Source organism: Podarcis melisellensis, assembly GCF_964234715.1.
Source record: "Podarcis melisellensis genome assembly, chromosome: 2".
Classification (NCBI taxonomy): Eukaryota; Metazoa; Chordata; class Lepidosauria; order Squamata; family Lacertidae; genus Podarcis; species Podarcis melisellensis.
This window is the reverse complement of record NC_138529.1, coordinates 7,100,520-7,115,219: the sequence shown is the minus strand read 5'-3', so window position 1 is coordinate 7,115,219 and position 14,700 is coordinate 7,100,520. Positions and strand designations below refer to the sequence as shown.

At 48.4% G+C, this 14,700-nt stretch overlaps 1 protein-coding gene across 1 annotated transcript in view; it reads left to right on the top strand.

The window, feature by feature from the left end:
• The window catches only part of PRPF40B (pre-mRNA processing factor 40 homolog B), a 31,300-nt gene that overhangs the window by 641 nt on the left and 15,959 nt on the right, over nt 1-14,700 (top strand). The window contains 9 exon segments of the mRNA XM_081900731.1: nt 3,117-3,209; nt 4,294-4,443; nt 4,527-4,607; nt 5,604-5,631; nt 6,404-6,429; nt 7,983-8,093; nt 11,028-11,148; nt 11,248-11,278; nt 14,183-14,350. Coding sequence (XP_081756857.1) covers nt 3,117-3,209; nt 4,294-4,443; nt 4,527-4,607; nt 5,604-5,631; nt 6,404-6,429; nt 7,983-8,093; nt 11,028-11,148; nt 11,248-11,278; nt 14,183-14,350 — 809 coding nt within the window.

The following is a 14,700-nucleotide window of genomic DNA, read 5'->3' as shown; positions in this document are numbered from 1 at the left end:
GGGGATTACAAGGAGAAGCTACATTCACTTGAGATAGCAATCTTCCCAAGGCCACCCAGCAGTGAGCTTTATGACTGAGCAGGAATCTGAACCAGAGACTCCCACAGGCACCCTGTCTACTGCACCATGCCCACTCACTCGTCTATATCTATACTCACACACAAACACTGTCCATGGGAGCAAGCACGCAGCAATAAATGGGATGTGTCATACCATGCACACCCTGATGTATGCTTGCAGGGATAGGTACAAACACCTGCTAAAGCACATAAATGCACAAATACATGCACTGATTAATATACATAAACACAGGCACCTTTAAACGTAAATTGCATAAGAGTAATCTTTATTTGTCATGTACATCTAAATATAGGCACATGTGGAAGGATTCATGTTTGAAGGCCCACCTGCAGATAGATAGACATTGCAGACAAATGTGTAGGTGTAGGCACAAATACGTGGGCACATTGACCTAGATAGGTATGCATTATACCTGGACACGCATGCACAGGCAGATAATGTGTATATAAAATAAGTCTGTTCCACAGCCGAAGTGGGATCCAAACGGCCATTCCAGACAGTGAACTGGGCTTTGAAAATCACTTCAGTATTAGGCAGAGAGCATCAGAGTAGATTGTACAAGCTACCCTGAGGATGGAACCAGTGTCAGGTTTGCTGATGTCAGCACAGAAGTGAATAAGCCTTGATAGATTGCAGTAGAATGAACTTCCATGCAAGAAGCTGAAAGAGCCCCATGGCTTCCCTGTTTAAGAGTGGGTCTTCCAGGTCACTCGTTAGGAAAAGGAGCATAGCTTAGTTGTCAAGCCCATGCTCTCCATGCAGAAAGTCCCTGGCTTGATGATCCCTGGCATCTCCAGGTAGGACTGAGAGACTCCCTTGAAGAGCATTCTTCAGCCTTGGGTCCCCAGATGTTGCTGGACTCCCATCATCCCCAACAGGTTTGGCCAATGGACAGGGATTATGTGAGTTGTTACTCAGCAACATCTGAGGACCCAAGACTGAAGAGCAGTAGACAAGTGCTGAGCTACAGACCAATCATCTGACTTGATACGAGGCAGCTTGTTATGTTCTGATTTAGGGCAATAAATTAGGGGCTAGGTGTTATGTCCCCACACTGAGATTTCCTCTAGCTCAGTTATAGAAGAGGGCAATTCAGAATTGTCTTGTCCCTGCCCAACTCTTTCCAAATCTGGGATCTTCTTATGCTGGAGGGAATAAGGCATTGTGGTAGAAGGAAAAGTGGGTGGGAGTTCTTCAGGAGCCAACAGTTTGCCCGGTCATGGTAGGCCAAAATTTGGTTTACTGTGAACAACTGAAGCCATTCTCTAGATAGGCTACCATTTCCCACCAAATGTTGTTGCTCATGCAACATTCCTTATTACTCTCCATTTCTGCTCCCAGTCATCCTCATCTCCTACAAGTTCATCTCTATGTATGTGCCCATTAATCCAAGTTTGCTTTCCAAACCTGGCCATCCTCCGCTTGTCATATAGAAAAAGGGCAACTGAAAGGTTCATTAGGCTGGAGCATTTGCCTTAAGCTTATGGTGTTTATTAAAGGGATGGCAGGTTTTATGAAATTATGAATGGCGTTGGACAAAAGAAACATCCAGTGTCAGAACCTGGCATCACCAACAAGCAGTAGATTCAGGAGGAATAGCAAAAAGAAGTGCATTTTTCACAAAGAAGTGCATTAATGGATGCTCATTATTTGTTCATTTATCCCAGTTATTTATTAGTCACTTTTCAGGGTCAAGCCCTTTGTAAGGTGATGTACAAAGAGAAATTAAAACAGTAGACCATCAGGCAGAATACGAAGCATTGATTAGATACAGGCCAGTAGACACAAGAGAGAAATGGCGTGAAGTCACCAAATCTCTTAAGAAAAAGCAGTAGGGGAAGGTACAAGTTTTTAAGACTTTATTGAAAGCCAGAACATAAATGGTGAATGGTAACTGAGAGAGAGTTCTCTGTGGAGACACCACAGAGAAAGACCTGTCTTGTGCAGAAGGGTTGCCCAGTGGGATGGAGCTACAACAGTAGCCTCCACACAAGTGTTTACTGGGAGGGCCAAGGTCAGGACCATGTGAATGGTCTAGCGGAGCCAATCCGCACACAGTCCCGAGCTTGCTGCCTCTTTTCCTCTCCCAGTAAGCACCAGTGACATTGCTGCCAAGAGGCTATTGCTGCAGCTCTGCCCCACTGGGCAAGCCACTCCGTGCTCACCAATTTCACTGGGAACACAAACCCATTAGGAATTCACTACTGCAAGCTGGAGAGATGGCCATTAGCTTGCTTGCTTTTGGCAAATTCAGCAAGAGAAGAGCCATCAGTGGCTGATAGCCATGATAGCTAAAGTGAATTGTTATGTCCGGAGGCAGTGTACCTGCAATAAATGCAACAGGGAAAGGCAGGCATCCTTGGACTTTTATTTGTTAGCTTCCAGGGACGTCTTCATCTGTTTAGGATTGTGCAGACCCTTTCTTATTTGGCTTAGCCTGTTTTCCTGGACTGGTTCTCCTAACCAAAAGGCACACTAGAGTCTCCTGCCAGTAGCATCCCAAGCCAGTTTTTTGCCCATGTACTTCACAAAAGAATAAAGAAAGCCACTGAAGCCTGTTCATTTGGGGTGAAAAGTATTTCTCATTGTGTGTTGGGATCTTGTTATTTGTATATTCTAACAAACTCAGCAGGGGAGATCCAGAAAAACTAGTTTGGGGGAGCAAAGGGGTGGCAAAGGCAAGGATTAAGGGAGCAACACATTAAATGCAAATTATGCTGTAACTGAAAAGAGGGAGCAAGTCATTTTCTTTTGGCTGGAGGAAGGCCAGCTAACACTTGGAGTCATCCTTGCAGCTCAGACTGGCATTTTTAACCTCATAACACTGCATGAGAAGTTAGATTACAAGAGTGTGACTTGCCAAAGGGGGATCAGTGGACGTCACGGGCTGAGCGAAGATTTATTCCTGGGTTTGCCCCATCCAAACCCAATATATACCCCTTGCACCAGTTTTCACTTTAGCTGCCTCCCCAGCAATAAACTCGCATTTACCACCACCCCTCGTTTATTCTCTCCCTTCCCCTCTCTCTTCGCAGTCAGCTCCAGATTCAGGCAGTGGCCCTCCGCCTGGGCAGCCGGCCCCATTTCCTCCAGCTCCACCGCCACCACCAATTCTGCCTCCTCCCTTTGTAAGTTGTATTTCAGCTTGTATCTCAGCATGTTAAGCTGCCTTCTGGTCCTTGATCCTATGCAACGGGGTGTATGGTGTGCGTGCGTGCACACGAGAGTGTATAAAGGTGTTATATGTGACAGGTGATGCATTCTACTTTATCATCGCTGTGTGTGCCACCTTGGACTCCTTTGTCTGCGAAGTGTGTGTGTTTGTGTGTGGGAGAAATAAATTTAATATTAAATAAATGTGAGGATGTGTTTTGAGTACAGCGGTACCTCGGGTTACATACACTTCAGGTTACAGACTCCGCTAACCCAGAAATATTACCTCGGGTTAAGAACTTTGCTTCAGGATGGGAACAGATATCGTGCTCCTGCGGCGCGGCGGCAGCAGGAGGCCCCATTAGCTAAAGTGGTGCTTCAGGTTAAGAACAGTTTCAGGTTAAGAACAGACCTCCGGAATGAATTAAGTACGTAACCAGAGGTACCACTGTACATGTGAAAGTGGCACAAGTGTGTGTTTGTATCTACTCTTTATATACCGGAGCAGCAAAATAATAATTGTTATCATAATAACCATATAGCACCAATAGTGTGGATGATGCTTTGCAAAGTATAAGACAGGAGTGGAGTATCTGTGGCTCTTCAGATGTGGCTGATCTACAACTCCAGTCATTCCTGATAATTGTCAGTCATGGGCAGTGAAATGCTGTGAAAGTCTGAAAGGTCATTACAGGCTTTGGTGGAGTTCAGATCCTGTTGTCTTTCTACACATTTCCTTTACCTGAGTCATGGTGCAGAATTGCAGCGTGTGAAACATGGACTGGGGACCGCTGTCTGGACTTCAGTCTGCCAGTTCGCCATCTCTGCGGTAGGCTTTTGTAAGCTTGTATATGCGCACAATTGCCCTCCCTATCTGTTGAAGTGCAGTGCTGCTGTGGGAGGGGTTGTCCTGTGAAAATGTTGCCTTCTTATTGCCCTGATGTTGGACCCAATTTGCTTCTACTTGACAGAGGCCCAAGTCATACTATGGTTGCTGGCAGCTGTTTTGGATACGTGCGACTTGGAGTGTATTCTTTCTCTTTTTCTCCTTACTCCTAGATGCCTCATCCTGGGATCCCACCTCCGTTCCCTCCAATGGGATTGCCCCCATTGGGACCGCGTCCGCCCCCTATGCCGCCCATGCCTCCAGGCATGATGCCTCCTCCCCCAATGATCCCACCCATGCCTGGACCACCACCCCTTGGACAGGTAAGGCCTTTCTCACAAAGCCTTTGTTTGTCTTTCTGACCATCTTCTTATGACTTATACCATTCTTGGGTTGTTTCTCCCAGATGCCCACAATGGTACCACCAATGCTGCCTGGGATGATAATGCCTGGGGTGCCAGGTGGGCCTGTTGCTGTCTCTGGAGGGGTGAGTATCTGGGAGGGGCATAGATCTCGGAGGTTATAGTGAGATAAGGGTCCCCAGTTTGTGGCAAGGCTGCTGGGAATTGCACTCACACTAGGAGTTTGGTGACATGCCTGCATATCAGTAGAACGGCCTTTTGATCTTGACCAGGGGTCAGCAAACTTTTTCAGGAGGGGGGGCGGTCCACTGTCCCTCAGACCTTGTGGGGGGCCAGCTATATTTTTTGGGGGGCAAATGAACAAATTCCTATGCCCCAGAGATGCATTTTAAATAAAAGCACACATCCTACTCATTCCCGGACAGTCCGCAGACCAGATTTAGAAGGTGATGGGGCTGAATCCGGCCCCCAGGCCTTAGTTTGCCTACCCATGATCTTGACTGTGGCGTACATTCCTGCTTGCCTCTCCCTGCCAGTAGAGGGCGAAACAACCCCAGGGCACAAAGGGTTGCATGTGTACTGCAGTAGCTGCTGAAACTGGGTTGTTTATTACTCCGAATGTGCTCTTGATGACGACAAAGTCATAAAGAAAAAAGTTGGCCACACTATTGGAGAAGGGTTTCCTGTTGGCTGCTGCTGCTTGGGTTACCAAGCTGTGGGTCGCGTTATCAATTTGGCCCAGGCAGATGTGGCAGCGTTTGCTGGCCTTTGATGTATCTCGAGCATCTGGGTATGTGGATGAGTGTTGAAAGAGATAGTCGGTGCTGTTGGGCCTTATTAAATAGGCAAGAGGAGAGGCCAGTGGCCTGTTCTTCAAGAGCAAAGTTGTCATGGGAGGGGGTGACTTAGAATGCAGCAGCAGCACTTGTGCACATGAGCATGCACACACATGCTTAACTCTTCACATGCCTCCCACTTCTCTGCTCCAAATCACTTTGCCTAGCCAATTTTTTTGCAACACGTAAAGTGCCTTGAGGGCAAAGAGGCTCAGAAATTCCATCCAGTTACGGTCAGAGCAGGTTCCAAACGCCTTGATTTAGTTCCCATTTCTCTTTTGACAGGCAGGTCCTGCAACAGACCCATCCAGTGGTGAGTATCCCAGAGGATTTGTCCTTGAGGGGAGGGTGCATCCAGATCAGGAGCAGGCTCTGTGTGAAAAATCCAACAGCAGAGAAACCTGCTGCTCCTCACCCTGGTCTTTCTTTGCAGTGGAGTTACTGTGCCTTCTACAGCTGCATGCTGTAGCATCTCAGTGCAGAGAGGAGCATTAACTACAGTGGTGCCTCGGTGGACGAAAAGAATTCGTTCCACGATTCTCTTCGTCTAGCGGTTTTTTCGTCTTGCGAAGCAAGCCCATTGACAGCTTAGCGGATTAGCGCTACAGCTGTCAAGTGGCTTCCAGCGATCAGCTGTTAAGCGGCTTATCAGCGGAACAGCTGATAAGCGGCTTAGCGGCTTAAGAAAAGGGCGAAAAAAGCGAGAAAAAAACCGCGGGGGGGATGCAAGATTTTTTTCGTCTTGCGAAGCAACCCCATAGGGAAATTCGTTTTGCGAAGCGCCTCCAAAACGGAAAACCCTTTCGTCTAGCGGGTTTTTTGTCTTGCGAGGCGTTCGTCTTGCGGGGCACCACTGTACATCCGTTGAAATTTTGCCTGATTCGTTGCTCTCAAAGGCACAGCACCTTTAACCAGAAAACACTGGCAGTCCTAGCATCCAGTGCCAGTCCAGTTGAGATGGTTGTTTCTGCAAGCTTCCTTTTGCTCCCCCTTTATAGAGAAATTGAAATTGGTTCCTAGAAGCTTGAACCTCTTCAGCGCTAAGCCACTGTACCTGGTCTAATCTCTGCTCTCTTGATTTGCAGCCACGGCGACCCAAGGAGCCCCTGTGGTGAGTAACTGGCCAAGCACCAGTTTCAGAGGAAGAATTAAATGCTCATTTGTCACACTTTTTATTGTGGGGAATTTAAGTGCAGCCTCCTTCAAGGTTCCACTTCCATGGTCAGCTAGTTTGCATGTTCAAAACTCCAGCTTTTATTTCTGTTGCTGGAAAAAATGTGATTCTCCCCCCAGCTGGGACAATTATTTGTGTCAATGTGGATGTTGTGTAGAGGTGTGGCTGAGGCACTGACTGGATAGTGCCTATGATGAGGAAGAGGCACAACTCATGGGGAGGAAGCGTAGCTCAGTGGCAAGCAGAAGACCCACCCTATTCCTATGACTGCCATTTGTTTTGTTTTTAATACTGTAGAAAGTGGTTTGCGGAACACCTGCCCAGTGGGCATCTGCTGTGTGTGGCTTGTGCTGTGCTGCTGCCGCTTCCACCAGCACCTGCCTTGCACAGTGGCATTATAACTTCATGGGTATTTTGTCCCAGAAACCTTGTGCCCATATTGCTGGGCCTTGTTTTGAGAGACTGAAGAGCAATCTGCTCGGGCACTTTTCCTCTAGTGCTGGATCGTCTGGATTTGTGCAAAAGCAAATCCCCAAATAGAAGTTGGGAAACAAGAAACAAAACTGGAGGTTTTTTGGCCCTGGGAGGGGAGGGGAGTTTGCGTGTGTATACGATTGCTGAGCTCCTGATTCAGATGAGGAACCTTGAAGAAGGGTCTCTTACAGTTGCAAGGGGTATTTTGTTGATGATATAGACCGGAGAAAGAAATCAAGTGTGGTTGCTTATATTTGTAAGCAGTGTGTCAGCTTATTTTTCATTTCCCTCTTTTACATAATTTATTCTGGTTGTTATGGGAAGTGGTAAAGAAACTAAGGTAAAGGGACCCCTGACCTTTGGTCCAGTCGCGGACAACTCTGGGGTTGCGGCACTCATCTCACTTTACTGGCCGAGGGAGCTGGCGTACAGCTTCTGGGTTGTGGCCAGCATGACTAAGTCACTTCTGGCGAACCAGAGCAATGCACGGAAACGCCGTTTACCTTCCTGCCAGAGTGGTACCTATTTATCTACTTGCACTTTGATGTGCTTTCGAACTGCTAGGTTGGCAGGAGCAGGGACCGAGCAAAGGGAGCTCAGCCCGTTGCGGGGATTGGAACCGCCGACCTTCTGATCAGCAAGTCCTAGGCCCTATGGTTTAGACCACAGCACCACCTGTATCCCATAAAACTAAACATGAAACTAAAGAGCGCGCTAAAACCTCCCAACTCCTTGACTATAGGAAATTTATTACTAGGCAGCCTTTCCCACAACCCTGAGACTTAGGAGATTTTCTCATGGTGTTGCCTACATGGCTTCATAACCACAGGCGCTAGAAACTTGCTTTTTTTTTTTACTACTTATTTATTGAAAATGGAAGCTGATATTCTCAGAACACTGGATTTTAAATTTTTTTGCCCAGTTCCAGTTCCTGTTTTGACATGGTGTGATTGTAAGGTATCCATGCAAGAGAAACCTGCCGCAAAGTCTCATTTTCTCCTCCTCTTTTTCCTCAGAAGCCTTCATGGACTGAGCATCGGGCTCCAGATGGGCGAGTTTATTACTACAATTCTGAAACCAAACAGTCAAGCTGGGAAAAGCCAGACGAGCTGAAGTCCAAGGCAGAAGTGAGAGCCCTAGTTAGCCTCGCAGGGTGGGGCGGAGCGTACATAAGATTCAAAACATAGATGCCTTCCTCTTTGTTGAGTTATCTTGAATGCTGAGGAGTGGACAGCAGACCAGAGATAGGAGCTAAGGGACAAAGGGAGGGGGGAATCCTGTGAGCTTATTCAGAAGCAGCCCAAAGAAAAAGCACATCTGGGTTCCCGGAATCAAATCCTAGAGCCAGTGTGGTGTAGTGGTTAAGAGCGGTAGTCTCGTAATCTGGGGAACCATCTTGCCAGAAAATATTCTGCCCCGAGTCGGGGGCGCCTATGTGTTGCTTTCATAGACTTAAAGGCCGCCTTCGACAGTATCCCACGAAACTGTCTATGGAAGAAATTAGAGAGATGGGGCATAGATAGAAGGCTGTTATGGCTTATAACCCAATTATACCACGGGTCGTCGGCTAGAGTGAGACTTACACCGGCGGGAAACCTATCCAATGAGGTCCCAATAAATAGAGGAGTGCGCCAAGGCTGCATTCTGGCCCCACTCCTCTTCAACTTGTTTATTAGTGATATGAAGCTCTTTCTGAGTGAGTCTCAAGCCAACATTCATGCCCCCCGCCTAGCTGATTTTCGCTGCCCTCTGCTCTTATATGCTGACGATGCAGCGATCCTTTCCTACTCTAGAGTCGGTTTATGCAGAGCTCTAAAGATTTTTGCGGCTTATTGCAAACTCAACCACCTGACAATTAATCATGGAAAATCTAAAGTACTGGTCTTTACCAGGTCTCGGAAAATTTACAGCTGGAAGTTAGATGGAGTCCAATTAGAACAGGTTTTCAAATTTAAATACCTGGGAGTCTTTTTTCACTACAACCTAAGCTGGAAGCCACAGATACAGTACTTACTGAACAAAGGGAAAACAATACTTTACACTCTACTCCAATTTTTTGCGGTCGACGGAGCCTCCCACATCCCTTCTGCATTGAAGGTGTACCACGCAAAAGTGGTTTCCACCCTCTGTTATGCTGCCCCGCTCTGGGCCCCAGGGTCCAATTTAACATCGCTGGGGACATTGCAGAATCAGTTTCTCCGTCACCTCCTGAAACTCCCCATGTGTGTGAGCAACGCAGCCATACATCTGGAGTTAAGGATTGCATCTTTAGAGACGGTCATCTGGAAGCGAGTCTTTGGCTATTGGCTGTCCAGCTGGCATAGGCTTCCCGACCATTACCTTTTTCAGTGCCTCTGGCGGGATGACTTTGTTAACCCGTGGGTAGGAAAAATCCATGCTAAACTTCTGAGCTTCGGAATTTCCCCAGCGGACTCCTTAAAGATGAACCTACGCTCAGCCAAAAGCCTTATCGAGCAAAGATTAGCAGACATTGAAAATCAACACAACCTCTCCAGGGGTGGGGGTGTCTGCTCCCCCAGGTATCACGGAATAACCCCACCACTTGGCCTTCCATCATACATGTCATCTCTTTCATCTGTACCACACCGACTTGCATTTATTCGTGCAAGGTTCAATGTTTTTCCATCGAACCTGCTGAGCCACAGATTCCCCAAGGGTTTGGTGTCTCCGCTATGCGAGTGTGACGGGAAAACAGTTGAATCTCTTCCACATATAATGTTCAACTGTCCCTTACATAGCATAGCCAGGACTAAATTCCTGGGTCCTGCTTTATTGCGCTTGGTTGGCAGGCCTGTTGAGTTACATGCCGCACTGCTTTTGCAAGATACAGATCCTTCTGTAACTCTGCAGGTGGCGAGATTCCTGAATGCGGTTATCTCACACACAAAAACCACCAAAAAACAACAACAACAACAAAAACTAATCGGACAGTTATGATGAGAGTGCATGATGGATCTCGTCTCCAGTTCTCCTTTTTCTGTGAACCGTCCCTTGGATCTTTCCGGGCCCCAAGCTGTTATTTGTCACTGCTCAATGACCCACCCTTGCATCGTGGTGTTCCCCTTCTGTTGTTAGATGTATTGGTTTTTTATGCTTCTGTGCTTTTATGTTTGTACATATTTTATGGGCTAATAGCCGTAAATAAAATTTAATAATAAATCTGGGGAACCGGGTTCGAGTCTCCGCTCCTCCACATGCAACTGCTGGGTGACCTTGGGCCAGTCACACTTCTTTGAAGTCTCTCAGCCCCACTCACCTCCCAGAGTGTTTGTTGTGGGGGAGGAAGGAAAAGGAGAATGTTAGCCGCTGGAGTGAAAGGCGGGATATCAAATCCAAACTCTTCTTCTTCTTCTACAAGGAATGGTTGAAATTGCTGGGTATGTTTTGCCTGGAGAAGATTAAGAGGAGACATGTTAGCAGGTCGCCAGATACCTGGAGATACAAAAGAATATGAGAATAGGCCTACTAGATCAAGCCAGTAGTCCACCAAGTCCAATATCCTGTTCCCACAGCGGCCAACAAGGTGCCTGTGGGAAACCTGCAAGCGGGATCTGAGAACAGGCACACTCTGCCCACCTGCAACTGGTATTCAGAGGCTTGGTTCTCACTACAGCGTTCTATCCCATAGGAGTGAATGGCAACCATTTACAAATTCCGGGGAAAGTAAAAATAAATAAATAAATAAATAAATAGGGGGTGCATCTGGGGACTCCACTGCAGCCAAGGTGAAGCTTGTTCCTGTCTTCTTGTGTCCCAATTACTGACGCCCCCGCCTGCTCTCATCTGCATAGCCCCATCCTGCATTTTGTCTCTTGGTCACTCTGGACTGTGACAGTGTGTTGGGCTTTGGCTTCTTCACATACGCGCAAATATACAGATGGTCCTTTTGACTCTGTCTTTTAAAAAGAGGGTAGTGGTGGAAGGTTTTCGTTTTTTTTTGTTTTGTTTTGTTTTGAGGGAACCGGGTCACCACCACCAGACATCTTCCATTTTAGGAAGAGCACAGGCAGCTCCTAAGGTGTCTTTCTCTCCCCCTTCAGCTCCTGTTGTCGCGCTGCCCCTGGCGTGAGTACCGCTCAGAGACCGGGAAACCTTATTACTACAACACTCAGAGCAAGGAGTCCCGCTGGACCCGTCCCCGTGACCTTGATGACATTGAAGGTGAGGGTCTGGTCCGCCAGAGCTGATTAGGCCGGGGCTGGGCCCTGCCTTTCCTGAAGCGTCACCATGGTAACCACCCCCTGCCTTTTGTTCCCTCAGCACTGATCAAAGAAGAGGAAGAAGAAGCAGAGTAAGTCCCTGTGGAGGAGCTTCACGTGAGGAAGGGCTTTTCCTCCAACCTAACAATCCAGCTTAACAATCTGGCATCGGGTCCAGAATTCAGCATCCAAAAAACTACCGTATTTTTCGCTGTATTACACGCATCTGACCATAACACGCATGTAGTTTTTAGAGGAGGAAAACAAGAAAAAAATATTCTGAACGAAACAGTGGGTGCATGATTTTTATGGTTCATGCTGTGGCCACAGACATGTGATCTGATGGTGAGTTTGGGGTAGCCCAATGCAAAAATCCTGAGGATCCATGTGGATCCTTGCTTTGTAACCACGTTTTAAGTGGGGAGGGAAGGAAAAGCACTCAAGGGAGCACGCGTGGAGAAGGAGCTTTTCGGTGAGCTGAGCGGGAGGAGGGAGGGAAAGAGCACTGTTGCTTTAAAGGTATACTTAAGGTACTTGCCCTGTGCCTGGGGTTTTTTCCATTTAACAGTTTGCAGCCTTTTCCTTCCACTCCTTGTTTTGAGGCAGAATAGATTTGAGCAAGTGAGGAGGACTTGGATTGCAGGGGATTCACCATTAGCTGTGTAAAAGTGCTCCTCCTTGCAGCCTGAGTGATAAGCAGCCACCAGCAGCAATAGAATGGAGCACAAAAAAGTGGTAGGGGCACTAGGACCCAGACAATGCTCGAATCTATCCTGCCTGAAAAAAAGCTGCTCCCTCCCAGAGGATCAGCTGAGATGCGCGGGGATTTGCGGAGTTTTCCCCTCTCCCTCATCCCCAGCCTTTTTTCTTTAACTTCCTGGTTTTCACTGCGTGGCTCAGAGCTCGAGGTTGGTTTTATTTTGCTGCTGGTTGCTTAAATTTTATCTTTCCTGCCGTCCCTCTGCAGCCTCATTGCTCGGTTTAGAGAGCTCACGGACCTTTGCTAGCGTCTGTCCCTCCTCCCGTGTAAGCGGCTGCTGCCCGCTTTGCTGCCATGGCTCTTCTTCCCTCCCTCCTCCCCGGCTCCAGGTCGCTTTAAAGCAAGCAAAGCGAGAGCCTCGTAGAGTGTGTAAGCAGCTCCCGCTTTGCTTGACTGATGGCAGCCATGGCTCCGATCCGTGCATTCGCTCCTTAACACGCACAGGCATTTCCCCTTACTTTCTAGGAGCAAAAAACTGCGTGTTATGGTCCGAAAAGTACGGTAACTTTCTTGTGTTGGAGTTGCTTTTAGAGAGAGCAAGGGGTAAGGGAAGCTGTTGGGACTCCACATCCCATCATTCCTGACCGCTGGTCCTGCTGGCTGGGGTTGATGGGATTTGGAGGCCAGTAACACCTGGAGGGTCCCAGCCCTGTTCTTGCCCTTATGGCCAGTGCACAAAGCTTGAAAACATCCATTCCACCTCCAGAAGAGGCTCAGGCAAGCTCCACAGTGATTGAGACTTCCAAGGCTCCCAGAGGCCCTATTTTATGGTGTGCTAGCCTTGTTCAGCATCTCTCTTTCTCTTTCCCCTGCTTCTAGCCCTTGACAAGGAGAGAAAAGATCTCTTTGGCGGGTGGCAGAATTATTTATTTCTTTATAGCATTAGTTCTCTGCCCTTCAGCCCCAAATGGCCCGGAACGGCTTACATAACAGCCAATGCGGAAAAGGCCTCATGTGGTCACCCTCCGAACCTCTCATGGGAGAAGGCACATGAATAAGTGCCTCAGAGGATGATCACGGGGTCCGTCCGGGTTGGTTTATATGGGGAAAGGCAGCCCTTGAGGTATTGCGGTCCTGAGCTATTTAAGGTTTTATAGGTCAAAAGCAGCACTTTGAATTGGGCGCGGAAACTCATTGGCAGCCAGTGCAGTTGGGTCAGGACTGCTCAAACAGTCTTGCCCTGCTGAGCAACCTGTCCGCTGAATTCTGCACCAGCTGAAGTTTCCCTATTGTCTTCAGAGGCAGCCCCATGTATAACCAGAGCATAGGAGACAGAAGTTAGGTTGTCCCTGTCCGGATAGGGGCACAGCTGGGCCACCAGCCAAAGCTGATGGAAGGCACTCTCATGTCACCAAGGGCACTTGAGCCTCAAGGGACAGCAAAGGATCCAGAACACCACCAAGCTATGTATAATAAAAATGGGACGCGGGTGGCACTGTGGGTTAAATTGCAGAGCCTAGGGCTTGCCGATCAGAAGGTCAGCGGTTTGAATCCCCGCGAAGGGGTGAGCTCCCGTTGCTCGGTCCCTGCTCCTGCCAACCTAGCAGTTCGAAAGCATATCAAAGTGCAAGTAGATAAATAGGTACCGCTCCGGCGGGAAGGTAAATGGCGTTTCTGTGCACTGCTCTGGTTCGCCAGAAGCAGCTTATTCATGCTGGCCACATGACTCCCTCGGCAAAAAAGCGAGATGAGCACCGCAACCCCAGAGTCGGCCACGACTGGACCTAATGGTCAGGGGTCCCTTTACCTTTTATGTATAATAATAATCATAATAATCATAATAATCATAATAATAATTTATTATTTGTACCCCGCCCATCTGGCTGGGTTTTCCCAGCCACTGTGGGCGGCTTCCACAGACACCAAAAATACGCTAAAATGTCACACATTAAAAACTTCCCTGAACAGGGCTGCCTTAAGATGTCTTCTGAATGTCAGGTTTATCGCTTTGACATCTGATGGGAGGGCGTTCCACAGGGTGGGCGCCACCACCGAGAAGGCCCTCTGCCTGGTTCCCTGTAGCTTTGCTTTTCGCAATGAGGGAACCGCCAGAAGGCCCTCGGCGCTGGACCTCAGCGTCTGGGCAGAACGATGGGGGTGGAGACGCTCCTTCAGGTATACAGGGCCGAGGCCGTTTAGGGCTTTAAAGGTCAACACCAACATGAATGGTGCCAGTTTCTTGTGTGTGTGTTCTCGCGCACAGCGTTCCAAAGCCTGATCTTCTCATCTTTCTTAGGAGGCAACAGCAGCCTCAGCAACTAGAGGCACCACTGTCAGGCCCTGACAGCCCCACTCCGTCCTCCGCAGCCACCTCAGACACAGAAGGCACCGGGGGCATCGAAGGACAGGAAACGCCAGGCACGGAGTGCGGGCCGACTGCAGCTGAGGAGGAGATCGCAAGCAGGTGACATGAGGGGCGGGGGACAGAGAGGGCGTGGGATTAAGGCCTTCTTGGGTTTTGGGGGGATGACGACTCCAGCTCCCATCAGCTTCAGCCAGCATGGCCAATGGCCAAGGATGATGGGACTTGTGGTCCACAGCACATAGACAGCTACAGGCTCCCCCATCCAGGCTTGGCTTTCAAACTGGGGGTTTGTGGAGTCTCTCCCCCACCTTGGAGAATTGGAAAGGGAACACCAAGTGGGGGATGATTATGGAAGTGGTATCCTATTCCTGCAAAATAAGGCACAGTTTCCCCTCCACACACACTATTGCAGGTGGTCATAGAGCTCTGGAGTGTGTCATTTTGCAGTG